The following is a 27,886-nucleotide window of genomic DNA, read 5'->3' as shown; positions in this document are numbered from 1 at the left end:
TTTTATATTTTTTGTACATAATTATTATATGTGGATAACTTTTCCTTCCTTAACTTTACGTGTTGGAAAAGCGATAACAATGATTTTACTCTAATGTATATGTGTTATTTAGCTTCCATTAATGTCCTTGCTTTGCGTATTGTGTAAATAAACTAATTTGATCTTGTTTTGTCTCGTCTTTTTCATTCTGTTCTGTTCTGTCTGTTTTTTTTCTGTCTTTTTGTATCTCTTTCTGTATTTCTATTTGTCTTTCTGTCTATTTCTGTCTGTCCGTCTATTTCTACCTGTCTATTTCATGTCTGTTTCTTTGACTGTACCATTGTTTTCCATATATGCTCTCTCTCCCTCCCTCTCTCCCTCCCTCCCTCCCTCCCTCCCTCACCCTCTCCCTCTCTCTCTCTCACCCACGCAACACAGGAAACGCTACGACAAGAGTTACATCGAAGACTTCTCCTCCTACCCTTCCTCCTCCTACTCCTCCGCCTCGTTCCTCCCCGCCGTCAACGCGCTTCCCTACGGCCACCACGAGGACGCCTACACCTCCTACAGACGACTGGAGGAGGCGCAGAAGAAGTATGATGGGGAGTAGGGGTGAGGTAGTACTTATACATCTCACGTGTACATCTGGCACTACTACTACTATTACTACTACTACTACTACTACTACTACTACTGCTACTGCTACTCGAGGGTGACTAAACCAATATCTTCAAGCCGTGACTCAACCATACCTGACTCAATATCCAAAACTCGAAGACCAAGGTGACTCACGACTCTGATATACACAAACATGACTCTCAACACGACTCAACAAGCTCTGACTTACACCCTTGACCAGACACGACTCATACAGCTGACTAACAAGCATGAGTGACCTAACAACTACAATTCTCAGACTGAAGTGACTCCCGGCTAGTATGTAAAGAAGTATGACTGATCAATACTGACTTACAACCATGACTTTTGGATCTGACTAAACAACAGAGGGTGTATATATATGACTTCAAGCACATAACACGGGCACATACCTGACTTTACACCCATGTCCTGAAGAATCGTGACGGGGTAACCTACACACACACACACACACACACACACACACACACACACACACACACACACCTGACTGATGATGCAATTCTCAGGTGCCAGAAGGAAAGGTACGGCATGACTGTGCACACCTGACGCGGCGAGGCAGTCACAGGTGTTCGCAAGGATGGTTTACCGTCGTGTTGTTTTTGTTGTTATTTATATGATGATGTAGCTACTTTTTGCTATTGTTACTTTTGTTGTTATTTGTTTGTTGACGTTCGTTTTTGTTATTTATTCGTTGTTGTATTTATTGTTATTTATTTGTTGATGTAGATACTTCTTGTTATTTATTTGGTTAGGGTGATAGTGATGATGTAAAAGTTGATGATGATGATGATGTTTATAGTGTTTGTTCATGTAATACCGTAACTACTACTACTACTACTACTACTACTACTACTACTACTACTACTACTACTACTAACAATAATAATAATAATAATAATAATAATAATAATAATAATAATAATAATAATAATAATAATAATAATCACAACCATTCTTTTTCTAATCCCGGTTCTGTAAAGTCACGAATTTTTATATGAATGATAAAAAAAGGATAATATTTACAGTGCATGACTTTCCTGCCGTTTGTGTTTTGCCGGTGTAAAGAAAGAAAACGTTATGAGGGCTTTCCCAACTCTCTCTCTCTCTCTCTCTCTCTCTCTCTCTCTCTCTTGCCTACTCCTTTCCCTTTTTTTCCTTTTCCTTCCTTCATTTCTTTCCTCATCTCCTCCTATTTCTCTCTTTCTCCTTCTTTACCTGTACTTCCGCTTCTTTCCTCGCCTCCTCCTCTCTCAGGGTTATGACCGTCGATGTCATGAAGAAGTGTATCAATCAAAAAATGCTTGCAATATAAAGGAAAGATTAAAATTTCACTGTGATATTACGTTACGAAAAGGCAAGTTATGTTCACCGCTCTCATTCTTCCTAATGCTGTACTGTGCTTTTGTTTTGTCTAATATATCATGTCCCATTTGCACATAAGGAAGGTGTTAAAATGTCCCTTTCTTTGGTTATCTCTGTTTTATTGCCCTTGACCCTGATGAGGAAAGACAAACGGTGGTGCAGAGTAATAGTTTTTTTTTTTTATTATTATTATTCTCCCTCTTGGATTTGATTTTCCGTGTCTTGGTGTGCTTGAAGTCCCTTGTGAATCTCTTTCCTCTTTGTTTTCTGTTTTCTTCCTCCCCCTCCTCCGTTTTTCTCCTATTTTTCTTCTTCTTCTTCTTCTCCTTCCTCTTCTTCTCCTTTTTACTCTCCTCCTCCTCCTCCTACTCCTTCTTCTTCTTCAACTTTTTTTTCTTCTTCTTCTTCTTCTTTCTCCTTCTCCTTCTCCTTTTTCTTTTTCTTTTTCTTCCTCTTTTTCTTTCGTTGATTCCTCTATCTTGTCACGTTAAAAGATTGCCTCCTCCTCCTTCTCCTCCTCCTCCTCCTCCTCCTCCTGCTCCTCCTCCTCCTCCTCGGGGTTCTTGGCCTGTCGCTGGTTTTCCTTCGTCAGGAGTGGCAGTCATTCACCCACTGGAACCAAAACCGCCGGGCCGGACCTCCGAGGCGCTCTTCATCTGCTTTCCCTTCGTCTTCACGCGGCCCTCCATCACTGTTAAGGGCCCCAAGGGAAGATATCCGCTCCCCCATGCCCCTGGAAAGCTACAAGGGGTGTAGGAGGCGGAGGAGGAGGAGAGCAAGGGAGAGCACGAGGCGTAGGGTGAGGGAAAAGGGAAAGAGCGGCTAGGAGTTGGGCATATAGGGGAAGGGTCACAGGAGGAGGGGGTGGAATGGGGCATGGTGGCAGGGTTGGCGGCAAGGGCGGCATGGGAGGCAGGGTCAGGCGGCGCGGTGTCTTGGCTGCAGGGGAGGAGGAGGAGAAAGCGTTTGGAGATGGCAATGAGTGGACGAGTGGATGCATGGATGATTGATGGATGGGATGATTAGTGGGTGGATGAGGTGGGATGAGGAGGTTGGATGAGATGACTTGATTAATTTTTTTCTTCTCCACCGTCACGTAACAGAAGAGCGAAGTATTTTCCAAACCTAACCTAACCTAACCTAACCTAATGTCTAGTAGGTGGATGAGGTGAGATGAGGAGGTTGGATGAGGTGACTTGATTAGTTTTTCTTCTCCACCATCACGTAACAGAAGAGCGAAGTATTTTCCTAACCTAACCTAACCTAACCTAACCTAACCTAACCTAAGCTAATCTAACCTAACCTAACCTAAAGACTAGTAAGTGGATGACTTGATTATTTTTCTTCTCCACCATCACGGAAAAGAAGAGCGAAGTATTTTTTTTATATTACAAGAAGCAACTTAAGGGAAAAAATTAATAAAAGAAAAGTTTGCTAAAAAAAAAAAGCCTGTCGTAATTCATCAAATATTTAGGAGATTGTTTGTTTTTAGTGTGGGTGATGAATGAGCGTGTGTGTGTGTGTGTGTGTGTGTGTGTGTGTGTGTGTGTGTGTGTGGGTGATGGATGTGTGTGTGTGGGTGATGGATCTGTGTGTGTGTGTGTGTGTGTGTGTGTGTGTGTGTGGGTGGGTGATGGATGTGTGTGGGTGGGCGATGGATGTGTGTGTGTGTGGGTGATGGATGTGTGTGTGTGTGTGTGTGTGTGTGTGTGTGTGTGTGTGTGTGAGGAGGTGTGGTTCCCTGTTTGCCTGTCTGTTTGTGTCTTTGTATATCTGTCTATCTATCTGCCTGTCTGTCTAGCTGCCTGTCTGTCTGTCTGTCTGTCTGTCTGTCTATCTATATGTCTGTCTGTCTGTCACCACGCAAACCTATCTACCAAGAAACCCAATGAAGTCGACCATAGCTACAACATTTACCTACATGATCACCACAACCTGTCTATCTGTCTGTCTGTCTGTCTGTCTGTCTGTCTCTCCCCACGTAAACCCACCTCCCAGAAGACCCAATAGAGAGGAACTAGGTACAACATTTCCCCTGCACGACCACCACAACTATTCCTTTGCCAGCTGTCAGTCTCTCCCCACGTAAACCCACTTACTAAGAGACCCATTAAGAGGAACTTGCTACAATGTCACCCCTATACAACCACAACACCCACTGACACGACTTTTTTTTCCCTCTGTGGTCTGTGTTCTCTGCTTGTTTCCACTTGGTTCGTTGTGGATGACTAAGGCAGCTGACGCCCCTGACCGCGGTGACGTTTGTGTGTGTGTGTGTATGGGAGGGGGGGGGGGGGGGGGTCTGTGTCTGTGTGTGTGTGTGTGGGTGGGTGGGTGTGGGTGTTACGGAAAAGCCCTCAGGGGATATATGGAAGTTGAGGGAGGGAGGGAAAAGGTAAAGAGTGATAGAGGGAGGGAGGGATCATACAGGTAGGGGGAGAGAGCTGGGTTGGGTCTAGGGAGTGACGTAATGATGACTGTGTCCGAAAACAGTCTCTGGATATCGGGAATTTCCTTCAACTATCAAGAGTATGTAGCTTACTCATACACTTCTGGTAATGCACTATGCAGTCAGAAATTAGCGCAAGGTGTGAAATAAACTGTGGCAAAGTATAATAGAGATCCAACACTTCGTTACCGAGAAATTCCAGAACAATCGAGGTAACACAGCTGTTGAAATGCATAGTCGATGGTTGCAATGTGTGTGTGTGTGTGTGTGTGTGTGAGAGAGAGAGAGAGAGAGAGAGAGAGAGAGAGAGAGAGAGAGAGAGAAACAGAGAAACAGAGAAACAGAGACAGATACAGACAGAGATACAGACAGAGACCGACAGGGAGACCGACAGACAGACAAAGGACGACACCCAAACACCCACACACTCACCCGGTTCCCACACACACACAAAGAAAAACACCCACCCCGGAAAATTAGAAAATCACGCAACCACACGCAGAGAGACAATTTTTGAGAGACAGACGGCCAACTTGCCAACAGACATACAAAAAAAAAAAAAAAAAAAAAAAAAAAAAAAAACTATCTTTTTGGCCATAATGACAGACAAAGAAAATGGAGGATAGAAGGAAAAAAAGCATCGTTATCCACTATCTCTTAAAGCCTTTGTACCTTCCTTCACGTTCTCATCATTCCCTATCATTCCCTGTCTCTCATTCCCCATTCTTCACCCTCCATACACTGCCTCCCTGTCTAAATCTCCCTGCTCAGTAAGTATGAATTGTAATGTAACGTAATGTAATGTAATCTAATGTAGTGTAACTGTAATGTAATATGATTGTAACGTATTGTAATTTTAGTTTAATTGTAATTCTGTCTACGCAAAGCAACCTTCTTCACTCGCTATCAGATCCTTGAAACCTCACTGCACCGTTCTTTCCTTCCTCCTTAAAACCTCCTCGATCCCCTCACTCCCGAACTTCCTTACTAGTAATTCTCTCTTCTAAAAAACAACCTCTTTCTCTTTCACTTGGACCCCCAACATCACTTTGAACCGTTCTTTCTCTCCTCCTCCTTCCCCTCCTTCCCCTCAATCCCGTCCTCCAATCCCTCATTTCCTATCTACCTTAAGCAACCTTCACTCACTCACCTGACCCCTCACCCGAACCGCACCGTTCTTTCCTTCCTCCTTAAAACCTTCTCCTCGATCCCCTCACTCCCGAACTCTCTAACTAGTCTACCTCATTCCTTCCCTCTCTCTCTCTCCCTCCCTCCGTCACTCACCCCTTCTGGGCCTAGCTTGCTCCCGTGCCGGCGTGCCCAGGATGGAGTAGCCGATGAAGAGGACGAGACCGGCCACCACGGGCACCACAATGACCCCGAAGATGTCCAGTTCGTTGTACTCGTTCGACATGAGGGCCTTCAGGATCTTGTCGCGGCGGGTCTTCGGGTCATCGCTGGGGTTGTGGTGGTGAGTGGGTTCTTGTTGTTGTTGTTGGTGGTGGTGGTGGTTGGGTTGCTTTTGTTGGTGGTTTTGGTGCTGTGGTTGTTTCTTGTGGTTGTGGTTATGGTTGTGTTTTTCTAGTCGTTGTTGTAGTTGTTGTTGTTGTTGATGTTGGGGGTATTGGTGTTGGTGGCGGTGGTTACGGTGATAGTGTTCCTCGTCATCTTCCTCTTCTTCTTCTTCTTCTTCTTCTTCTTCTTCTTCTTCTTCTTCTTCTTCTTCTTCTGCATCTTCATCATCTTCTTCTTCTTTTCCGGCATCTGTAATTTTCTCGTTCCAGATTATAGTTCGAGGAGGATTGCTTTTAGTTTTTATTATAACTTCTTCCCTCTCCTCCTCTTTCTCATCTTCATCCTCCCTCTTCCACAACTCTTCTTCTTCTTCTTCTTCTCCTCCTCCAATATGCTCATTATCCTCTTCCTCCGATTTAACCACATCCATAACTTTCTTTACCACTCCATCATCTTCTAATTCCTCTTCTTCCAGATCCTCATTTTCCTCCTCCTCCTTTTCTTTCTCTATCAAATCCACATCTACAAAGTCCATTTTCTCCTCCTCCTCCTCTTCTTTCTCTATCAGATCCACATCTACAACGCGCAATTTCTCGTCCTCCTCCTCCTCCACATCACTCTCTGTCATATCTACGTCCCCTATCACATATTTCACCTCATCTTCCTCCTCTTCGTTCTCTCTCACTGTCACATCTACCGCGTCCTCCTTCACCCCCTCCCTATTGACTACCATCCAGTCCGTCATCGCCACACCAGCCTCAGAGCCGCCCATAACTTGCTGCAGACCCATCAGAGGCCCGCGTCCCCACAAGACCCGGTTAGCCTTCCTAGCATGACCGCCAGCAGCCAGGAGAACCACCACGGCCGCCACCACCAGCAGCCACGACCAGGAGTTCCCCGGAGCGCTTCCATACCACACTAGCGATCTTCCTCCTCCTTCTGCTGCATGTGTCCGCCACCACAGCCGCCGCCATCGCCACCTCCTCCTTCCCTCCGTTAATGATTCTCTGGAAAGCCGTGACATCCTGCGACTCTCTCCTGTGGTTCAAGCTTCACTTACTGAGTTTTAAGCTTCGGTACTATGTTTGAAGCTTCACTTACGATGTCCCGAGCTTTACTTATTATTTACTTTTATTGGATGCACACTGAGCTCCTTTTGGCGTTAACACTCCTGAAATTCTGAAATGTTTTGCACTGGTTACACATTCGGTTATTTTCTCTTCTTTCCTGACCACTTTGGTTTCAACTCAGTTCGATATTTCTGTATTGGAGGCACATTAAGCTCGTCTCTTTCTCTTCTTTTGTTTTACTCGGCTTTAATCTGCAGCCTGACTTTTCTTGTGCAAAGGAAGAAAATGAGACAAATTTATATACGACTTCCACGTTTCAATCGTCACATACTCAAACCATCCCATCATTTAAACAGCTACAATGTCCCTTTCTTCCTGTTGATGTCTTTTCTTTAAATAGTCCGTCTCATGTTGCCTAAAAAATATGGAATAAGAAAGCAATGCACATCTTCAGTCGTAATATACACTAAACACAACTATTGGGTAAGTCTTTCTTCTTCTTCTTTTTTTTTTACCTTATTGTTTCTGGTCTGATCAACCATCCCATTATTTAAACAGCTACAATGTCCTTTTATTCCTGTTGATGTCTTTTCTTAATATATTCCGTCTCATGTTGCCTAAAAGATATAAAATAAGAAATCAATGCACATCTTCAGTCGTCACACACTAAACACAACTATTGGGTATGTCCTTTTCTTCTTTTGTTTTGTTTTCTGACCTTATAATTTCTGGTCTGATCTTAAAAATACAAAAACAACGAAAGCCATCCGTGCGCGAGTCAAGCTTTAGTTGTCACTCACTCAACACAACCACTGCGTGTATGTGCTTTTCTTCTCTGACTTTTCTGATTTTATAGTCTGGTTTATGAGCCGATTTCACAGTCCAACACAGTGTCTTCGTAACAGCCCGAACCAAACTATAGAATCCCATACAATCCAAAATGGTGAGGTCTTCGATGCCACACTAAATACACAAGACTTTTCCTGTACAGTTTCATCAAATTTGTGAACTTAAATATAAACACCAGACACTATACAAGGAAATGTCGAAGACTTTGGTATTGGTTTGGGAGCTTACTAACCCATCATGGGGAACTGTGAAACTGGCCCTATGTCTTGTAACCCAAAACCAGAAAGATAAAAAAAAGCGTGACAGTCAAGCTTCAGTCACCACTCAATCGACTAACTGAGCACCTAACCACGCAAGTCCATCCTTCCACGCACTCATCCACAGCGAAACCCACTCAGCCCCATCCCCCCCCACCCCCACCATGATGCAGGGGTCACACCACGAGGATGAGTCAGGTGGTGAGAAAGGTTTGCACTCCCCTCCCCCACACTCTCACACACACGGGTTATTAAAGAAAGGAGGCGATATGAAGGGCAATGAGGGTGAGGGGTGAGTAGTCGTGGGTGAACTTAGGTGACGGAAGTGCAGGTGAGTAAGGGTGTCGGGTGATGGGTGGGGGTTGAGGTTAACGATTTTTGGTCACAAGAGAAACAAACAGGAAAAGGAAGAGATAGACGGAGCTGAGAAGGATGGAATAGTGGAAGCATGGAATGAGGGAAGGAGAGGGTGGAAGAGGTGAGACTGAGGTGAGGTAAGGAAGAAGACGAACAGGAACAAGAACGATTTTTGGTCACAAGAGAAACAAACAGGAAAAGGAAGAGATAGACGGAGCTAAAAAAATGGAATAGTGGAATGAAGGAAAGGGAGGATGGAAGAGGAGACTGAGGTGAGGTAAGGAAGAAGACGAACAGGAACAAGAACGATTTTTGGTCACAAGAGAAACAGACAGGAAAAGGAAGAGATAGACGGAGCTGAGAAGGATGGAATAGTGGAACCATGGAATGAAGGAAGGAGAGGGTGGAAAGGGAGACTGAGGTGAGCTAAGGAAGAAGACGAGTAGGAAAAGAACAAGGTAAGTGAGTGGGCGTGGTAGTATAGCAGGACCTGGGTGTGGGCGTGGGAAAGGACGAGACACTGATGATAAGGTTCCAGATAGTTAAGTGGTTTGGTCACTAGAGGACGGGGAAGTACATAGCAAGGTGGTGCGTGTGGACGTGGTGGGGGCTGTGAACGGACGAGGGCGTGGGCGTGGGCGTGGACAAGGGACTGGTATATGAGTAGAATGTTAAAGAATCCACAACTTTGGTCACCATTTTACGTACTGAACGAAGTAGTGATATGTGTGGCTGTACGTGGGCGTGGGTTTTGCCGTGAGTGGGCGTGGCCAAGGACAAGTCACTGGTATATACATAGACTCTTACAAAGAATCCACAACTTTGGTCACCATTTTACGTATTGAACGAGGTGGTGGTACGCATCGTTCCCAGATTGTCGTACTCAGCCGATTATATTTCCCGACTTCCTACCCCTAAACTGTCTTCTGGAGTCCAATAACGAAACCAATTAATAGTTATCGTTAAAAGAGTTAGATCCTGATGTTTCTTGGCAATAGTTAGGCGTCAGAAACCGGTAAATACTGTGCTCTGAGTACGGCGACCTGGCAACGGTGGTGGTACGTGCATGTGGGTATACGTGGGCGTGGGTGTTGACGTGGGAGTGGCCAAGGACAAGGCACTGGTGGATGGAGACGTTACGGAAGCTTCACTATATCGGTCACTAGGCAATGCGGGGAAGAATGCAACGATATGCTTGGTGCTATGCGTGAGTTCGGGAGTTGGCGTGGCGAGACTGCGTGTGAGCAACAACAAAGAGAAACTGCTATGAGGATGCTATGTACAGAAGGGTTGTACAAGGAGGGGAGTCCACGTGAAGGGAACGGAGGCAGATGTTTTACTGAATCAGTGAAGACCACTTACCCTACTTATGTACACTGCACCTCCACTCCCCACCCCCCCAACCCCTCCCCTACCTCCCCTCACCGCAAGCCTGTGAGCAATCTCAAGATAACTGCACCTTACCTGAGGGTGGGGGGGAGGGGCTGAGGGGGGAGAGAGAGAGAGAGAGAGAGAGAGAGAGAGAGAGAGAGAGAGAGAGAGAGAGAGAGAGAGAGAGAGAGAGAGAGAGAGAGAGAGAGAGAGAGAGAGACAGACAGAGACAGACAGACAGAGAGAGAGAGAGAGAGAGAGAGAGAGAGAGAGAGAGAGAGAGAGAGAGAGAGAGAGAGAGAGAGAGAGAGAGAGAGAGAGAGAGAGAGAGAGAGAGAGAGAGAACAGACAGGCAAATAAATATACAGAGACTGACAGACAGGTAAACAATCATAAAAAAACAGACAAAATAAAAGACACAGGCAATTACACACACACACACACAAGAAGTGAGATGTGGAGCCGCAAAATAATTGATATAACACTCCGTCATAAAAGTGTAAACTAAAAATTGTTCTGTGTGACGAAGAATTCAAATAACTGATGGCGGACATAAAGCGGAAGAGAGGAGAGAGAGAAGGAGGGGAGAGAGGAAGGGGAAAACAGAAGCAGAAAAAGAGGGAAAGCGGCAGAATGATTTACTGACGGAGAGAGAACCAAAAGGGAAGTAAATAAGAAGGTAGATATGGAGGAGAGAAACCAGAAGGAGGAGGAAGGGAAAGAAAGAAAGGGTTAGTATTTGTATGTGAAAGAAGTGAGGGTGAGAGGGAAAAGAGACATAGGAAGGGAGGTAAGAAGAGAAACAAAGGAAAGAGAAAAAAGGGAGGAAACAAAAATGGAGAGAAGGAAAGGAAAGGGAAAAAGGAGAAAACGAAAATAAAGAGAAGCAAAGAAAATTAAAGAAAAAAAAAAGGAGGAGTACATGATTGAAAGGAAGAAGAGAGAGAAAGAGGGATGCGGAAAAGGAGACAAGCCACACAGGTAAACGTTTGCTAATACAGGTAAGAAAACAACAGAGTGACGTGTTTGTTCGTGTACGTCATTTATACACTGACGTCACGCTATACTGAACGCCGCTATCAAAGAGTCGTTCCACGTTCCCATCATTGTAGCTACGTCATTGCACCCACCATCATCATCATCATTATCAACGCCATCCCCACCACGGTCAACTTCACAGGTAAATACAACGTCACCTATCACCATTATCTTCTTTCCCGCATCCTTGTTTCTTTATATTCTTCCTCCCAATCATTTATTCTTTATTATTTTCATTGTTTTTCTTTATTTTCTTTCCTTTAATTTCGTTTCCTCATTTTTCTTCTCTCTTCTTTTTTCTTTTGTCCTCTCTTTTCCTCCCTCCTTCCCTTCATTGCTTTTCTTTTCTCATCATCACTTCTTTCACATACAGCTAACCCTTTTCTTTTTTTTCCCTTCCCACTCCTCACTTCTGTTTCTCATAATCACATTCTATTTCCTCTCTTTTTTATCTCGTTTATATATCATCATCACCACCATCACTACCAAAACCACTTATATATACTGTCTGTCTACTACTATCAAAACCACTGCTATATACTATCACTACCACCACTACGATCTCTACCACCATTCACCAAGTTATCTTTTTCTTCGTTTTCTGGTTTTTGGCCCTTACTCTCACTACCATCACCCGCTGTCAACACCAAAGTATGGGTTTTGTGTGGATAACTACCACCACTACCACCACCACCCCCGGGGACCCCCACATACCACCACCAGAATAACTCAACCAAACCTTTCCACCACCACCACCGCCGCCACTCCGAACCATTACTGTCACCCGAGAACCCACCCAGCAGAGTTTAGTGGTTGATTACTGCCACCACATCACTCCTCTGCGCCCCACCATCTCCACTGCTACATCCACACCACACATAACACCAAAACCACATCATCACCACGCAACCATTCCCATTCAAAACAGAGCATGGGTCAAGCAAGATGGCGCCACTTTAAACACTTGCCTGCGCCATAACGAGCTGGGGCCGACCATTAGACCCCACCGAGAAAGCTTACCGGCGCCATAAGTTAAAACACACACACACACACACACACACACACACACACACACACACACACACACACATGGAGAAGACAGATGAGGAGTTTCCTTTAATCTCTTCCCCCTGTCAACCCAGCAATGAACGGGTATTGAAGGTGTCAGTCGGGGGTTGTGGGTCGTATTTTAAAACATTTCGTCGTCCAAGTTCACATATCTGACATGGCTTTCGTAGGAGTTGTAGGCCTTTCCAGGGGTAGTTTTATGACCCTGGGTAGTTTGACCCTTTTTCTGTGCCATGAACCTTAAAAAACACTCATGAAAAGCAGATTGATCCCCTCTTTGACCTCTAGAAATAGTTGATGTGAGAAGCGATGGTGTCTTAAAATACGGCCCTGTGTCCCGTCTCCCGGTGTGTGTGGGTGTGATGTGAGTGTCCAGCCCACCGTTGCCAAATTGTCGTACTCAGCCGCTTATATTTACCGATTTCCGACCCACAAACTGTCTCCTGGGCCCCAATAACAAGATTCATTTATAGTTATCGTTAAAATCGTTAATTCTCGATGATTTCTGGCAATATTTAAGGGTCAGAAACCGGAAAATAAATTATGTTGAGTACGATAATCTAGCACCCGTGGTCCAGCCGTACCCAATGACCCGTCACTACAGCTCCAAGCTCATTCGGGGGATCGCGAGTCCAGCACGTGATCAGCCCATGGTGAACAACACTATCTCAACACCACCCTTACACACCCTATAGGTCGACATCCTCCCTGCTGTGTCTCCACCTGGTGTTCCCTCTCTGCTGTGTCTCCACCTGGTGTTCCCTCTCTGGTATTCCCTCCTTGCTGTGTCCCCCCCTGGTGTATATCCTCCCTCCCTTCCCTCCTCTCCCTCGCATCAATGCCTCGCCACCAACACCCCACTATAAAAAAAAGTTAACTGTTTCCCATCAACGCCTCCTGACACCTGTAATTAAACGCCCACTCATATATTCATTATCATCCATTCTCCTTTCTGTTGTGGGTCAGTGGCTTCCATACGGTGACAAGGATGACATGCGAAAGGAGGAGACATGGAAACATGGAAAGACGGGCAACAGCAAACCTATTGACTCATTACGAGGTTGCCCGCTCTAGCTACGCGTATTTACCCTGCCCGGCATTCATTTCATCCGTGCAGAGCACATCAAATCACCGCTTTACGTTTAAGTTCTGTTCACTCTTGACGCAAAAAAAGAGCGATTGATGCGATTTTTAAAGGAGTTGATGGTTTCCTCACTTACTACTTTTGATGGGAGTTTATTCCATTAACGGATAACTCACATAAGAGATATAAAAAAAACTCCTGCTGATGTCTGTATATGCTGGATTGCCTCCCATGAATCGGTGGACCGTATTTCAAGCTCTAGGGTGAATTTGGAGCACAAAAAACTGTGATCGACGTTACTGAAATTCTGGAGGTACTTCTACACCTTCTTCAGGTACTTACAAAATGAGGAGGAGAAGGAGGAGGAGGAGGAGGAGGTGGTATTGGTGGAAATGGGGAAATGGAGATGAGGGATGGAAGAGCAGTTAACTGACGAGAAGGAAATAGGGGAAAGGAGGAGGAGGAGGAGGAGAAGGAGGCGAGGAAAGAGAAAGAAACACATGTAGCCTAAAAGAGGAAAGGAAAAGGAATCGGAGGAGGTAAGGAAAGATAATTATGGAAGTAGAGATAATGGAAGAAAAGGAAAGCAAAGCGAATGGAGTAGGTGGAGGAAGAAGCGGAGAGATGATAAAAAAAAAAGAAGTAAATGGGAGTTAATGAGAGAGAGAGAGAGAGAGAGAGAGAGAGAGAGAGAAACATATAAATTAATTAACACACCGTAGGAAGATTATAATTACTGCTGCCCCGAATGTCAACTCTCCATACATCCTCTTTAACTCCCTTCCTCCAGCCCTCCTTACTCTCTCTCTCTCTCTCTCTCTCTCTCTCTCTCTCTCTCTCTCTCTCTCTCTCTCTCTTTTCTAAAGTTTCGATAACCTGATGAGCAATAAGAAAAATATAAAGAAAAAAAAGACGAAAAAGAAGAATAAGAAAGAGATAAGATTGATGATGATAATGATGATAAGGGCAAGGAGGAAAAGGAGGAGGGGGAAACATGGAAGCATTGATGCAAAGAAACATGAACGAGTAGGCACCAGAGACCCTGTTGGCTCATTGCGAGGCTGCCTGCTTTGGTGTTTTAATCAGTTCGTCTTGACTTGAGTGACTTTTTTTTACAGCAGAGAAATCAGTTCAAGAGCATAAAAAAAGGTAGCAAATGTTAAAAAAAAGCTCGCTACTCACTGCTCCTAAAAAGAGTTAGAGGAGTGGCCGAAAGATAGGTCAATTTCGGGAGGAGAGGTGTCCTGATACCCTCCTCTTGAAAGATCTGCGGAAAGGATTAAAGCACTTTCGTACGTGGGCGCGGGTTCGTTCACTTCACCCCTGATTTGTGTGTGTGTCTGAAAATTATTCCGACCTTAAGGGCTCAACCGTACGAGGAACGACTCAAGCAACTCAATCTCTTTACACTGGAGAAAAGACGCCTACGAGGGGATATGATTCAAGTTTTCAAGTACCTGAAAAAGTTCAATAACGTCAATTACTCCAAATTCTTTGAACTGCAAACCAACTCAAGAACTATAAATAACGCTTTACCCATTCAGTTAAGTCGATGTAACACAGACATTGGAAAGAGTTTCTTTTCAAACCGAGTCATCTACCACTGGAACAATCTTCCCTCAGAAGTAGTAAATGCGAATACCATCAACTCTTTCAGAAATCGAATCGACCGTCATTTCATTGCGTCAGGAGTAAACTGAATACCGAGGTGCTTTCATCCGCTCCCCAGGCCCCAAGTGGCTGTCGAGCAGATTAAATCACCAAAGCGGGCAACCTCGTAATGAGCCAATAGGGTTTCTGTTGCCTGCATTTCCATGTTTCCATGTTTCCTCCTCCTCCTCCTCCTTCTCCTCCTCCAGCTTCCTAACCCATGACTTCATTCATCTCTCATTTCTGTAAATTTTCTTTCTCTGTCCCTACCTTACTCTGCCCCCTTCCCTCTAGTCATCAAACCCATTACTCCACTCGTCTCTCATTTCTGTATATTTCATCTCTCTGTCCCTACCTTACCCTGCCCCAATCCCTTTAGTCATCAAGCCCATAACTTCTTTCATCTCTCATTTCTGTATCTTTTCTTTCTCCGTCCCTTCCTTATAACCCCTTCCCGTCAGTCTACACTCATCTCTCCTCCCCACCCCCTCAGCATTACAGCAAGTCACTATAGGGAGTCTTACTATAACGCGGCAAGAGAAGCCGTGCAAGGGTTGACGGAATACTTAACTAGCGATGACAAACGAACAGTGGACTTGGACAATGAAAAAATAACACACGAAAAGATGAACCCAGCTGGAAAAAAAAATAACATAAGAAGATGAACGAAACTGAAATGAAAATGATAAGATGGATGTGAGGTGTAACAAAAAAGAGGATACAATAAAAAAATATGAATGGATTAGATTATTCGGGGGTCACTATTCGATAAGGTGAAGAACTCGGATTCGTTTGTCATCCGTGTCAGGGTTACGAAGGAGGAGGAGGAGGAGAAGTGAAGATGAGCGGATGGTGGGTCAGGTAATACAGGAGAAATCGGAGAGGCAGAGAGGAGAGATGCAGGTGATGGGAGAGAGAGGGAGAGAGACAAGCAGAGGGAGGGAGGGAGGTGGAAGGGAAGGGATAGGGAAGGTGGAGGAGAAGGAGGAGGGAGAGACAGGGGAGAGAAAGGTTGGAGTGAAGGAGGAAAGGAAAAGAGGGACAGAGATGGAGGCTGGAGGGAAGGAGGGAGAAGAGTGGTATTAGTCTGGAAGGAAGAAAGAAGGGAAGGAGGGAAGGAAGGGAGAGAAGGGAGGGAAGGAAGGGAGGGAAGGAGAGGGGCATAAAGGTATTCTGAGCCTACCTGGGTATGGTTTGGAGGCCTGACTGAAGGAAGGTCAAGGGCAAAGAAGGAAGGAGAAAGGAAGAGGAGGAGGAGGAGGAGGAGGAGAAGAGCAGGGAAGAGAAAGAGGCTCTGCTCCTTTCTCCTGCATTTTTTTTTCTCCAATCAAATTCCCTCACCACAGATTTTTTTTGTGTGTGTACGTGTATTTGTTATTGGTGGGTGTGTGTGTGTGTGTGTGTGTGTGTGTGTGTGTGTGTGTGTGTGTGTGTGTGTGTGTGTGTGTGTGTTAAACCGATGACGATAAGCAACAAGTGTATATATTTCCACACGTATTTAAATCGTCTCAGTCAAGTTCATCTGTTGTCAATAAACTGATCATCTCACATGCATACAAAACACACATACACACAGACACGTAAATAGATAGATAGATAGAAAGATAAAGAGAAAGACAGACATAATAAACATAACCAAGGCATAAGAGGAAGGGCAGCGCCTCGCCTGTCCTGTGGCTACCGCCTTGACCCACATAAACGGTCCCTGGTGCTTGAGGGGCGGTGTTGGGAGGGGGGGTTTGGGGGGGGGTGTTAAGGGGGGTGAGCGAGGGTTATATAAGGGAGGGGGCGACGGACAGGCCTATAGTGTGCTTGCCGCGGCCATCCCTCCTACCTCACTCCTTGTCCTCCCTCCTCAAGCACGCCGAGATGTCTCCTACAGGTGGGTGGGTGGGTGAGAGAGAGAGAGAGAGAGAGAGAGAGAGAGAATAGATAAAAAAAAGTAAGAGATTCGTTTCAGTATAGTTATAAAAGAAAAGGAAGGAAGAAAAGGGAAAAAAAAAGGAGTAGCGAGCTGGCAAGAAGCGTAGAGATGATGGATAAATAGATAGAGAAGGAGAAAAGGACAGAGAAGAGAGAGAGAGAGAGAGAGAGAGAGAGAGAGAGAGAGAGAGATCCTTATAACTCATATACTCCTTCAGGACTCCTCAGCCTTCTCCTGCTGGTGGCGATGACAACACAGAAAGCGGCGGCGGCAGATGACCCCACCACCACAACCACCACCACCACCACGGAGGGCCCCGCCGCCGCCCCTAGCCTGGCCATCAAGAAAGCCGACCTGGTTGCGGAGATCATGGCGGCCACCAACAACCTGCAGGACATCCTCCCCGACAACTCCCTCACCATCAGCGTGGAGTCCGTCGGGTTCTTCCTCCTGCTGGCGGGCGTCGTGGCCTTCCTCATCCACTTCATCATCGGGTTCGGCAAGGCAGCCCCCCCGCCCCCCGCCGCTGAGCTCTACTCGTACCCAACGGGCCCTGCGTGAGTGTCTGTTTGTGTATGTATGTGTGTGTGTGTGTGTGTGTGTGTGTGTGTGTGTGTGTGTGTGCCTTGCTTCCACTTTCTAACCTCTATTCTGCACCCCATTTCACTTAAAGCCTAACCTCACCAAGCCTTATCACACGAAACCTAACCTAAGCAAACCTAACCTAATCAAACCTAGTTGCACCTCACAATCTTCCACCTTAACATTATCCTTTCAGCTGCGCCCATCTTCTTATCTTGAGCTCCGTTTCTATTGCCCGAGCTTCTGTTCGTCTATTATCAGTTGCAAAGTTAACCAAGTTCGTGTTTTCTACCTTCCTCTGCTGCCTCGGCCTGGTATCACATATTTCGACCCCTGCCTCTCACCTTGCTGATTCCCTCCTCTTATGTATGGTTATCCTGCCCCTATAACACCCATCACTCATTCATGCTTTCTCTTTCAAACCACTTGCATCCTCCTCTCGCTACACTCAACCCAAGCTCTAAGTTCAAGAGTCAAGCTTCACCTTGTCCCGCCCCGCTCGTCCCCGCCTTGTCCCACCGCCATGTTGTATAATCTCAGCCACTCATCCTTTTCAGATCATCCAATACCCTTCTCCACCATGCCCTGCCTCTCACTGCCTAGCGCCGCCCATCGCCACCCCCTTTGCATCTCGCCACGCCCTCCCATCTCTATCCAAGGCTATCTGATTCCTTGTCTCGCTCCGCCCCGTATCCCAATTCCTGCTCATCTCCACCCCCGTTGCATTTCGCCACTCCCTCCCATCTCTGTCCAAGGCTATCTGATTTCCTTGCCTCGCTCCGCCCCGTAACCCAATCCCTGTCCCTCTCCACCCTCGATGCCACGCTAAACACCCTCCCGTCTCCATCCTTACCCCTATCCTATCCTTATCCTCGCCTCGCCCCGCCCTACTACCACGATTCCTCTATGCTCTCTCCTGTCTTAGTATACCCCATCCTTCATACCTTCCTCTCCCTACATGTCTTGCTTCTCCTTTCCTGCCACGCCTCTTAACTCTCCTTCATGAATTGCTGCAGCCTGGTACACCCTATCCTGCCCTTCCCGTCTGTCTGCCTACAAACCTACCTACTACTTAGCAATATTTTTTCTCCGTTCATCATCCTAGCTTTACGTTGTCCTATAGAGAGACGGATGCATTGTGATGACTGACTTAAGATCACACACACATTCAGTTATTTAGTCAATCGGTTAGTCAGTCAGTCAGTTAGTCAGTGCATTCAATAAAGAGCAAAGAGACCTAAACTACCATAAGGAACCACTCCCTCATCCTTTTGTCTTCCTCCTCCTACTCCTCCTCCTCCTCCTCCTCCCTCTAATCTTACTCATCCTTTTTCTCCTCCTCCGTCTGATACATCTAATCTTACTCCTACTCCTCGCCTCTTTCTAATCCTGCTACTCCTCCTCCTCGCCCCCCACAGGACCTACTCCACCGGCGCCGCCCCTGGGAGTGGGTACGGCCCGGGGTACTCGCAGGAGGAGGCCTACAACGTGCACAGGAACTTGGAGCAGGCGGCCGCTAAGTACCAGTAAGGGCGCCAGGCAACGAGGGAGACGAGGATGAAGTCTTATCGTCTGGTCTTCGTGTAGTGTTCGTTCTTTTGTCTGTCTATGTTTGCTGCTTTTGTTCTCCTTTTTATCATAGTCTTATCCTCTTTTGACCTCATTCTTTTGCTTTATTTCAGTTTTCCTTTTTTCTTCTTCTTCTTCTTCCTCCTCCATCACTGACCTTCTTTTATCTGTCTATGTTTACCGCTTTTGTTTTCCTTTTTATCATTGTCTTATCCTCTTTTGACCTCATTCTTTTGCTTTTTTTCCAGTGTTCCTTTCTTCTTCTTCCTCCATCACTGACCTCTTCTTTTTTCTTTATTCAGTTATTCATTAATTATTATCCTGTTTTCATCTATTTATCCCATTTTTTCTTTCTTCTCTTTTTTCATTTGCTCTTCTATACCATTCTTTCCTCTCTCTTGCTTCCTTCGTCTTTGTCCATCTTCCTCTATCACTCCCTTTTTTTTGCTTATCAATTTCTCCCTTTCTCCTCTTTCTTGTTTTATTTTTCCTCTTAAGACTCTATCCTCCCCTTTCTATCACTGCATCTTATCTTTTTTCTCCTATATTCTATCCGCTCCATATTTCTTACCTCAACAGATATATATTTCCTGATTCTTTCCACTTGCTTCCTTCACTTTCCCCACTCACAGTATTTAAATCTCCCTCTCTTCCTCCCTTCTCTTTTCGTGGCGTCATGAGCCTTCTCTATCCATTTATGTTCGCTGTATTTTCCTTTTGTTTCTCTCATTCTTTGCAAGTCCGCCTGAAGTCCATCTTTCCACTGTACTCTATGTCTCCCTCTCGATCTTCTTCCCTCAACAAGTGCTCCCTCTCCTCTTTATCCTCATCCTCTCTCCCTACAAAAACCCCACATGCACGGTGAAGTCTTATCATCCTCCTCTTCCTCCTCCTCCTATACACCTTAAGTTTACGTATGATAAGTGTAAATAAACAACAAAATATTCCCATGCCGACTTTTATATACCTTACCCTTATCTTTTTTCTTTTTTTTTAAGTCCTGATCCCCTCCCCCCCACAATCCATCCACCACATTACCACCAAAGGAATCGTTTCGGAAAATATCAGAGCATGGCGTAGCGAGTAACGTTCTACAACCTGTTGATATTACTACCTTTTTCTCTACATTTACACACTGCAGGTAAGACAAGGGTTAAAATATATAAAGAAGAAAAATACCTACAATTCCTTTTCACATTCACACATTCGCAGGTAAGACAAGGGTTAAAATATATAAAGAAGAAAAATACCTACAATTCCTTTTCACATTCACACATTCGCAGGAAGACAAGGCCGATGATATAAAGAAGAGGTAAGAATGCTCTCACACAATTCATCCTCTGTTCAAGCAAGAGGCACACAGATGAATGAGAGTTGTGAGGAAGTGTTTGTGTTTATCGCCACTCCAGAGAAGGAAAGCAAAGTGAATGGAGGGTTGATAGAGCGAAAGTGAGAAGATTTAATTCACTCCATCCATGCATGGGTAAAACAAGACACAGATTATGAGGGATGGATGAGATGGGGAAAGTTTATATCTATCGCAACTCCGGAGAAGGGAAACAAGGTAAGTGGGGAGTAAATAAAGTGTAGATGAGATTTAATTAACTTCATTCAAAGGTAAAATAAGTCAAAGATTAAAAGAAAGAAACAAGGTGGGGAAAAGTTTACGCCTACTCCAAATGCAGAAAAGGAAAGCAAGGTAAGCGACGAGTTCATTAGTAAGGGGCAGGTGGAAATATCTACCTTTCTAAATCCATGGGCTCAACAAGATACATACCAAGACGAATAAGTTAAGTGAGAAAGTGTTCGTTCCAGAGAGAAAGAAAGCGAGGTAACGTAAAGGGGGAGTTAATCAAGTAAATAGGAGTTTTTTAGTGAGGTGAGAAAGTGTTTATTCCAGAGAGAGAAAGCAAGGTAGAGTATATATAAGGGCGAGTTAGTCAAGTTAATGGGAGAGTTTTTTTTAGTGAGGTGAGAAAGTGTTTGTTCCAGAGAGAGAAAGCAAGGTAGAGTATATATAAGGGCGAGTTAGTCAAGTTAATGGGAGAGTTTTTTTTAGTGAGGTGAGAAAGTGTGTGTTCCAGAGAGAGAAAGCGAGGTAACGTAAAGGGCGAATTAATCAAGAAAATAGGAGAGTTTTTTAGTGAGGTGAGAAAGTGTTTGTTCCAGAGAGAGAAAGAAAGCAAAGTAAAGTAAAGAGCGAGTTAGTCAAGTTAATAGGAGAGTTTTTAATGAGGTGAGACAGTGTTTGTTCCAGAGAGAGAAATAAAGTAAAGTAAAGTATAAAGTAAAGGGCGTGTTTAGTCAAGTTAATGGGAGGAAATTTGATTCACTCCACCGTCAAGTAAAACAAAATGTGTTATGATGAATGTATGAAATTGGAAAGTGTATTTGTATCGCCACCTCAAACAAGACAAGCTCTCCTCTTCCTCCTCCTCCTCTTTCTCTTACTTTGCCCCGTTTCTTCTTCCTTTTCTTGATTGTTATTTGTCATCCCTCACCTCCAAATCCTACTTTCCATCTCCTCTTCTTCTTCTTCTTCCTCCTCCTCCTACCTCGCCCTATTTCTTTCTCCCTTTTCTTTATTACTGTTTTTCATTCCTCACCTTCAATTCCTACTTTTCATCTCCTCCTCCTCCTCCTCCTCCTCCTCCTCCTCCCCACACGTCCTCCTCTCCCTATTTTGAGGTCAGGACGCTGCCTCTCCCTCTAATTAGCATCTCCTTCCTTTCTTCCTTCTCCCTCTCGACCCATTATCTCCCCACACTCCTTCCCTTCCTTCTCTGTCGCTTCTGATCTGTCTTTCTTTATCTCTGCCTCGCTTCACGTTTTCTTTTGATTTTACTTTGCTTGGTGTATCTTGTGTTTTTTTCCAGTTATTTTGTGGCTTTTTTTTTTTCATTCTTCTTCTCTTCTCGTTCCGCGTTCTCTTTTGTTTTATCCGTTTTGCGTTTTCTGTATCCTCTTCTTTATCTCTTTTGCGCATTGTTTACCTTTTTTTTCACTCCCTTCCTCTCCTGTCGTTCTTCTTTTGTTTCTCCAGGTTTCTTCTTTTATCTTTTGTTTTCCTCTCTTTTCATTCACTTCTTGCTTATCTTTGTTTATTTATCTTATTCAGTTGCTTTATCCATTCTGCGTTCTCCAGTGCTATCTTCCTCTATTCCCCCTTCACTCTTCTTTTTTCCTCTGTTATGTAAGTTACTCTTTATGAATGTGTCCGTGTACCTGTCCATATCACTCCTCTTCCTCCCTCTTAAGACTCCTATATAAATGCATTCCTCCACATCTCCTTTTCTCTCCCTATGTCACAAGTCATTTCCCTCCGAAAGTACACCTTCTCTTCCTCCTCCTCTTTCTTCTCTATTTCACTAGCCTTTCCATGTCGCTCCTGTTTCCCCCTCTTAAGACTCGTTTATATGCATTCATCCACAATTCCTCTTCTCCCTATCTCGCTACAGCCCTTCCCCTACGCAGCACGCCCTCTCTTCTTCTAAGCCGTCCCGTTTCTTCCATCTCCACTATACAAACATCCGTGAATGCAGATTAGCTCCACTCTGACCCTCGCCCCATGAGTGTTAGTAAGGCACTCTGACGCCGGAAAGCCAATATAAGGTGGGCGTGTCATCTTAGGGGGCCAGGTGACGCCCGGAGTGGCCTCGCGTAGCACAAGGGGATGGCCGTAACGGGATGACTCGCGCGACAGGCTCACTAACCCCCTGACTTCCGCCGCGATGTGACGAAGCAGTTAATGAAGCGTTATCAGGTGGCGAGGACGCGGTATTCTTAATTAGTGTTTGTTGTTGCTGAACGCAGTAGTGAGTTATTTTAGCTTATGGTAAAGAAGATTGAATGAATGCAAAATAAACACACACACACACACACACACACACACACACACACACACACACACACACACACACACACACACTTCATTTTTCCCTGAAGTTTACCAGTTGTTTTATTTTATGTAAAAGACAAGTGAGTAAACTGTGTTCCTCTTATGACCACGATAAATCACGTTAGTTTTACAGAGACACCAGCAAGGAGGTTTAATCTCAGTAAAGCGTGGAATGGAACGCTTTTTTTCTGTTTTCCTTATTCTAAATCTTACATTCTCTGCCATGATGAAATATTCCGTGCAAATTAAATGTGCCAAAGCATCTTCCTTGTATAATACTGCACAGTGGCGTTTCTACAGCCGCTAGGTGGGTGTTTGGAGCTCTTCCTTGCACTAAAAAAGGTGGAACGTTCTTATATACATTTCTACATTTCCTTCCGCATAATTTCTTTCATTATAAATAAAAAAATCTAAAAATCCCATGCACCCATCAATTCTTTAACACCTGTACTGGTCTCCTCAATCAAAAAAAGGTATGGGATGATTTTCCTTTATATTCTACAGTCTTTCGTTTTCTTACACTGATGAATTCTCTCCCTAAGCAAACTTAAATCCAAACACTTCACCCATCATTTACTAAGCGCCTCCATTTGCTTATTTCCACTCACCCAAAATATATAGAATGCCTTCCATTTATACATCTCTACGGACGTTGCCTTACTCTGATTAATTCCTCCCAATTAAACACACACACACTGAATGCATATCATTATTCAACACCTTAACGCGTTGGGTGGGTGGGTGGGTGGGTGTCCGGGGCCCTTCCCTTCAATGGCATCGCGTCGCCACCGGCCGCGTCACCCTCGTCCGCCCCACATCCGAGCTATTAGCGGGGCGGCGGCGCTGGTCTTGCTTTATAAAGTGGGAGGTGACGCTGCGGCACCATCAGTAAGTCTCCTGCCTCGACACCCGACGTCTGAGGCTGTACCCGGAATATACCGACTAATTAAGACATCGCCCGGGCGGCTGAAGTTACACGCGACACCCACACGCACTCATATACAGGGACACTTGAAGAAGACATACAGATACATACTAATACAAGCCAAGACTGTACCTAGGCGTCTTGATAAGCTACACTCGATATACACACGGGAATTCTTGAAGCTACACCCAGAATTCGGACGGGGACACTCACACATACGACAATACATTAGTAAAGAGATTTAGCGGGAAAATACTCGAACACTGACCTCAAAACTCCATCACTACGACAAGAACGCATATCATCAGCCCTTCAAAAACGAGGAGAAGAACGAGGAGTATTAATAATCGCAATACATCGCCAACTCACCACTTCTGGAAGCACGAAGGAGACGAGGAGAGCGAGAACAAGAAAGAGAACATAGTGATCCCAGCTCTTCCTCACCTCGACAGCCCCAATAGCAGAAACGAAACGAAAACAACGAGAACAAGAAAGAGAACAACATAGCCACAACACTGACATCCCCTGCGCGAACCAGACGAAGAGACCAAAGGAAAAGGAGAACCAAATCACCCCAGCACTTTTTCTTATCATCAAGACAGCCCCAGCACGAAGGAGGACACGTCAGTCTGTACCAGCAGCAAGAAGGCAAGGGCGTCAGGACAAGAACACGAGGGCGCCTTACCAAACACACGATGAGGCCAGCAAGGAGTAAGTTCGTTGGAGTTGGCACTAATCAGTATTTAGATATATGAAAGTTAAGTCTTGTACTCACCAGCTGCTGACTGACTCGCTCTCTGGCCTTCCTCTGCATGGTTCATTGTACTGTAAAAAAGAGAGGATGTTACTGTGGCTCTCCTGCTTCTTCATCTCCTCCTCCTCCTCCTCCTTCTCCTAGTCCTTTCTCCTCTTTTAATTGCCCTTCCAATCTTACTCCTTTTTCTTCTCTTCCTCCTTCTTATATGTCTAATCTTACTTCTACTTCTCGCCCTTCTCCTCCGTCATTAGCGATTAAGTGGAAGCGGTAATGATAGAGAGATTGTGGTGGAGGTGGAGGAATTAGGAGTTACAGGTGCAGTGGTGGTGGCGGTGGTGATGATGACTGTATAGGTGATGTAATGAAATGGAGATGGGGGTGATGTTGACAGGTGATGGAGCTAGGAGGTAGTGGAGATGGTAATGATAATGGTGGAGTGGAAGTAATTAGGATATAGAAGGTGGGAGAGGTGATGGAGAAGACAGAGGTGGAGATGGTGGTGGGGACAGTGGTTGGGGTGGTAAGAGTGGAAGCAATACAGGGATAGCGTGTTGATAATGATATGTAGCGATTTATATGTATAGTGAGAGGCTGGCAGGTAAGTCCTCCTGTTGTTTAACCTTTCCAATAGTTTTCCTTTGCGTGGTAGTGATGGTAGTAGTAGCAGGTGGTTTTAGTAGCAGTGGTGGTAGTGGTGTGTGTATAGAGGCCTTGTTGCGTCCTACACCGGCCTCACTTCACATCCCTTCAAACTCATCTTCTATTCCTCTCTTCACTGATAAGAGCGGAATGGTGATGGCGGTCGAAGGCAGTTGAGTTATTACATCATATTTTTCACTCCTCTCTTCTTATTTTTCTCTTGTTTTGTCTCGTCTTGTGTTACTGCATCTCTTCTACCTTCCCCCTTCGTCTCTTCTCATTCTTCCTTTGTTTTTCTCTATATCTCTTGCTCTTCTTGCGTTACTTATATCACGCCTCCTTTCCTACTCAATCACTTCTTATTCCTTTCTTGTTTCTATCTCTCTTTCTTGCTCCTCATGCGTAATGGTATGTAGTCTATCTTTCACCTTCGTCTTCAACCTTCATCGTATCGTCTCACAGCTCCTATTCCTCCCTTCCACAGCAGGAGCAAGGTGGTGGCTGCAGGAGGCTTCAGTAGCAGTAGTGGTGGTAGTGGCGACCTTATCCTCCACATCCCTCGCGTCACAGCCCCTCCAGCAGGACATCAGTGAGGCGGAGACATCGAACTGGCAGGAGGAAGGCGTCGGGAGAAGCAAAAGGCAGACCACCACACCAGCGGAAGGAGTCTTACACGCCACACCGGAGCCTTGGGAGGGGTTCACGAGCCTAGTTGAAGCCCTCGATATCCTGAGCACCTTTGAACAACAGAACACGCAATCGTACCTTCAGGAAAACGATATTAATAGCGAGGATGAGACGCGGAAGAAGAAGGGGGAGAGCAAGAGAGAAGGACGCATGACAAATGATGAGGAGATAGCCGATAACTTGGTGGAGGAAGAGGACAAGGAGGGAAGGTTTATTTTCACAGGTGGGACAGGTACGGGCAATCAGCAGGTGACGATCAGCGTGAGCAACATGTGGAGCGCCGTGGCGTGGATTGTGCTGTGTATCCTGCTCATCAAGTGGCTGGTGCATGTGGTCACCGGCAAGGATCTCGACTACTGGGGGAACTGGGCTGCCAATACCTAGTAAGTGTGTGTGTGTGTGTGTGTGTGTGTGTGTGTGTGTGTGTGTGTGTGTGTGTGTGTGTGTGTGTGTGTGTGTGTGTGTGTGTGTGTGTGTGTGTTTTACAGCAAAGGAGACAGCTCAAGGGCTTAAAAAAACAATAATGAAAAAAAAAGCCCGCTACTTACTGCCCCTACTGCCCCTGTGTGTGTGTGTGTGTGTGTGTTTTCCTTTGTCATTCATTCATTTTCCTCCCAAATAATAGAGGTAATAATGATAGTAATAACAATAGTAATAACAGTAATTAAAAGAAGCATGCAGGCAAAGGAGAATATCATGACAGCAAATTAGTTACATCAGCAAGATAGAGAGACGTAGCGTGACAGGCTCATAAACTTGTCGCCACTGAAGCCATAGAACAAAGAGAAACAGACAGACAGCGGTGAAACCAAGACAACAAAAGGGGGCCAATCATTATTAAGAAGAGGAGTAATTAGAGACACAGACAGGTAATGATGCAAAGTAATTACGACAGGGCTAACAGTAATGATCTCGCTCGTGTAATTATGACATAACACTAATGGTCTCTCTCTCTCTCTCTCTCTCTCTCTCTCTCTCTCTCTCTCTCTCTCTCTCTCTCTCTCTCTCTCTCTCTCTCTCTCTCTCTCTCTCTCCCTAGTGGCGGCGGCGGCGGACACTACAACTACCCCGATCAGTCCACATACACCGCCTACCGCGCCCTGGATGAACTCTCGAAGAAGTACAATTAGACACACCCATAGACACACCCACACACACTATTACTACAGCCTTATACCAATATGTAAAAAAAAGACACTGTTTCTTTACAAAATTCAGCTTCAATCTTTCTATTTATGTCTTCAATTATCTATTTATTGTAGTGTTAGTTTCAGGTTAAGTTTCCAGGAGGCATTATTTTGTAGCGTTTGTAAATAGTGGCGGTTGGGATATGATGGGAAGATGAGGAGGCTGATAAAGGAGAGTTTGGGGAGCATCTATTGAAGGAAGGAGATGAAGAGGGTGACAGAGTATAATGGAGAGACGGACGTGAGGCTGAGTTGCAAAGAATGAGACCAACAAAGGAAGATATAAAGAACAGGAATAACTGGAGAACACTCGGAATAATCTACGTTAACCCGACACCATATAGGACGACAACGGAAGAAGAAGGCGAAGAGTATCTATTGAAGGAAGAAGATCAAGAAGGAGACGGAGAGTACAGTAAAGAGATGAAGTGCAGCAGAGGAAGGGAAGCAAAGGACAGGTATAATTGGAGCCTAATCAAGAAGACGAAGGAAGAAGAAAGAGAAGAGAAAACAAGTGGAAGAAGAATTACATTAAGTTGTGTTGTATAATAGAGTGAACTCCGAATAGGTAATATATTTTTAATTCCAAATATATACCGTGTTTTCTTGTATATTTAAACACACACACACACACACACACACACACACACACACACACACACACACACACACACACACACACACACACACACACACACACGCAGAGGTGGACAAGGAAATACAATCAGTGGGGTACAAAATATGATGTTCCTGAGAAGGGGAGGATGGGAAGGGTCAAAGTCTCGCAAGACTCAAGGTCTGGCTATTAAAAAGGAAATTGTGCATAAACAGATAGGGACAAAGACAGACAAAATGGGAAGTTAAAAGCAGGAGTAAACGAGCACATCACACCTGTACAGAATAGTGAATAAACTTTTTCATTATTATTATTATTTATTTTTTTTATAACTAAAGAGAAGAGATTAACTCTATCAATAAAACAAAATTAGTGTATTCGTCTTTTCATATC

General features: G+C 44.9%; 3 protein-coding genes across 4 annotated transcripts in view; 2 read left to right on the top strand and 1 right to left on the bottom strand.

Moving 5' to 3' along the window:
* Nucleotides 1-2,160: 2,160 nt before the first annotated feature.
* Nucleotides 2,161-27,886, bottom strand: part of LOC127001538 (cilia- and flagella-associated protein 251-like) — a 30,965-nt gene continuing 5,239 nt past the window's right edge. The window contains exons 2-4 of one of the 2 annotated variants that reach the window (XM_050866166.1): nucleotides 24,383-24,432; nucleotides 5,735-7,144; nucleotides 2,161-2,940 (exon numbers count right to left, since the gene is read on the bottom strand). In XM_050866166.1, coding sequence (XP_050722123.1) covers nucleotides 2,696-2,940; nucleotides 5,735-6,989 — 1,500 coding nt within the window. In that variant the 5' untranslated portion in view covers nucleotides 6,990-7,144; nucleotides 24,383-24,432 and the 3' untranslated portion in view covers nucleotides 2,161-2,695. Of the gene's footprint in view, nucleotides 2,941-5,734; nucleotides 7,550-24,382; nucleotides 24,433-27,886 lie in introns of those variants that run through there. The other variant, XM_050866167.1, reaches the window with a different exon arrangement.
* On the top strand, nucleotides 16,531-19,713 carry LOC127001544 (uncharacterized). Its single transcript, XM_050866173.1, has 3 exons — nucleotides 16,531-16,591; nucleotides 16,851-17,190; nucleotides 18,634-19,713. Exons 1-3 carry the CDS (start codon nucleotides 16,579-16,581, stop codon nucleotides 18,743-18,745), a joined length of 465 nt encoding a protein of 154 aa, XP_050722130.1. The 5' UTR covers nucleotides 16,531-16,578; the 3' UTR covers nucleotides 18,746-19,713.
* LOC127001542 (uncharacterized) lies at nucleotides 23,583-27,860 on the top strand. Its single transcript, XM_050866170.1, has 3 exons — nucleotides 23,583-24,318; nucleotides 25,488-26,073; nucleotides 26,730-27,860. Exons 1-3 carry the CDS (start codon nucleotides 24,303-24,305, stop codon nucleotides 26,818-26,820), a joined length of 693 nt encoding a protein of 230 aa, XP_050722127.1. The 5' UTR covers nucleotides 23,583-24,302; the 3' UTR covers nucleotides 26,821-27,860.

Source organism: Eriocheir sinensis, chromosome 21 (genome assembly GCF_024679095.1).
Source record: "Eriocheir sinensis breed Jianghai 21 chromosome 21, ASM2467909v1, whole genome shotgun sequence".
NCBI classification, from domain to species: Eukaryota; Metazoa; Arthropoda; class Malacostraca; order Decapoda; family Varunidae; genus Eriocheir; species Eriocheir sinensis.
This window is presented reverse-complemented; position numbering and strand designations above follow the sequence as displayed.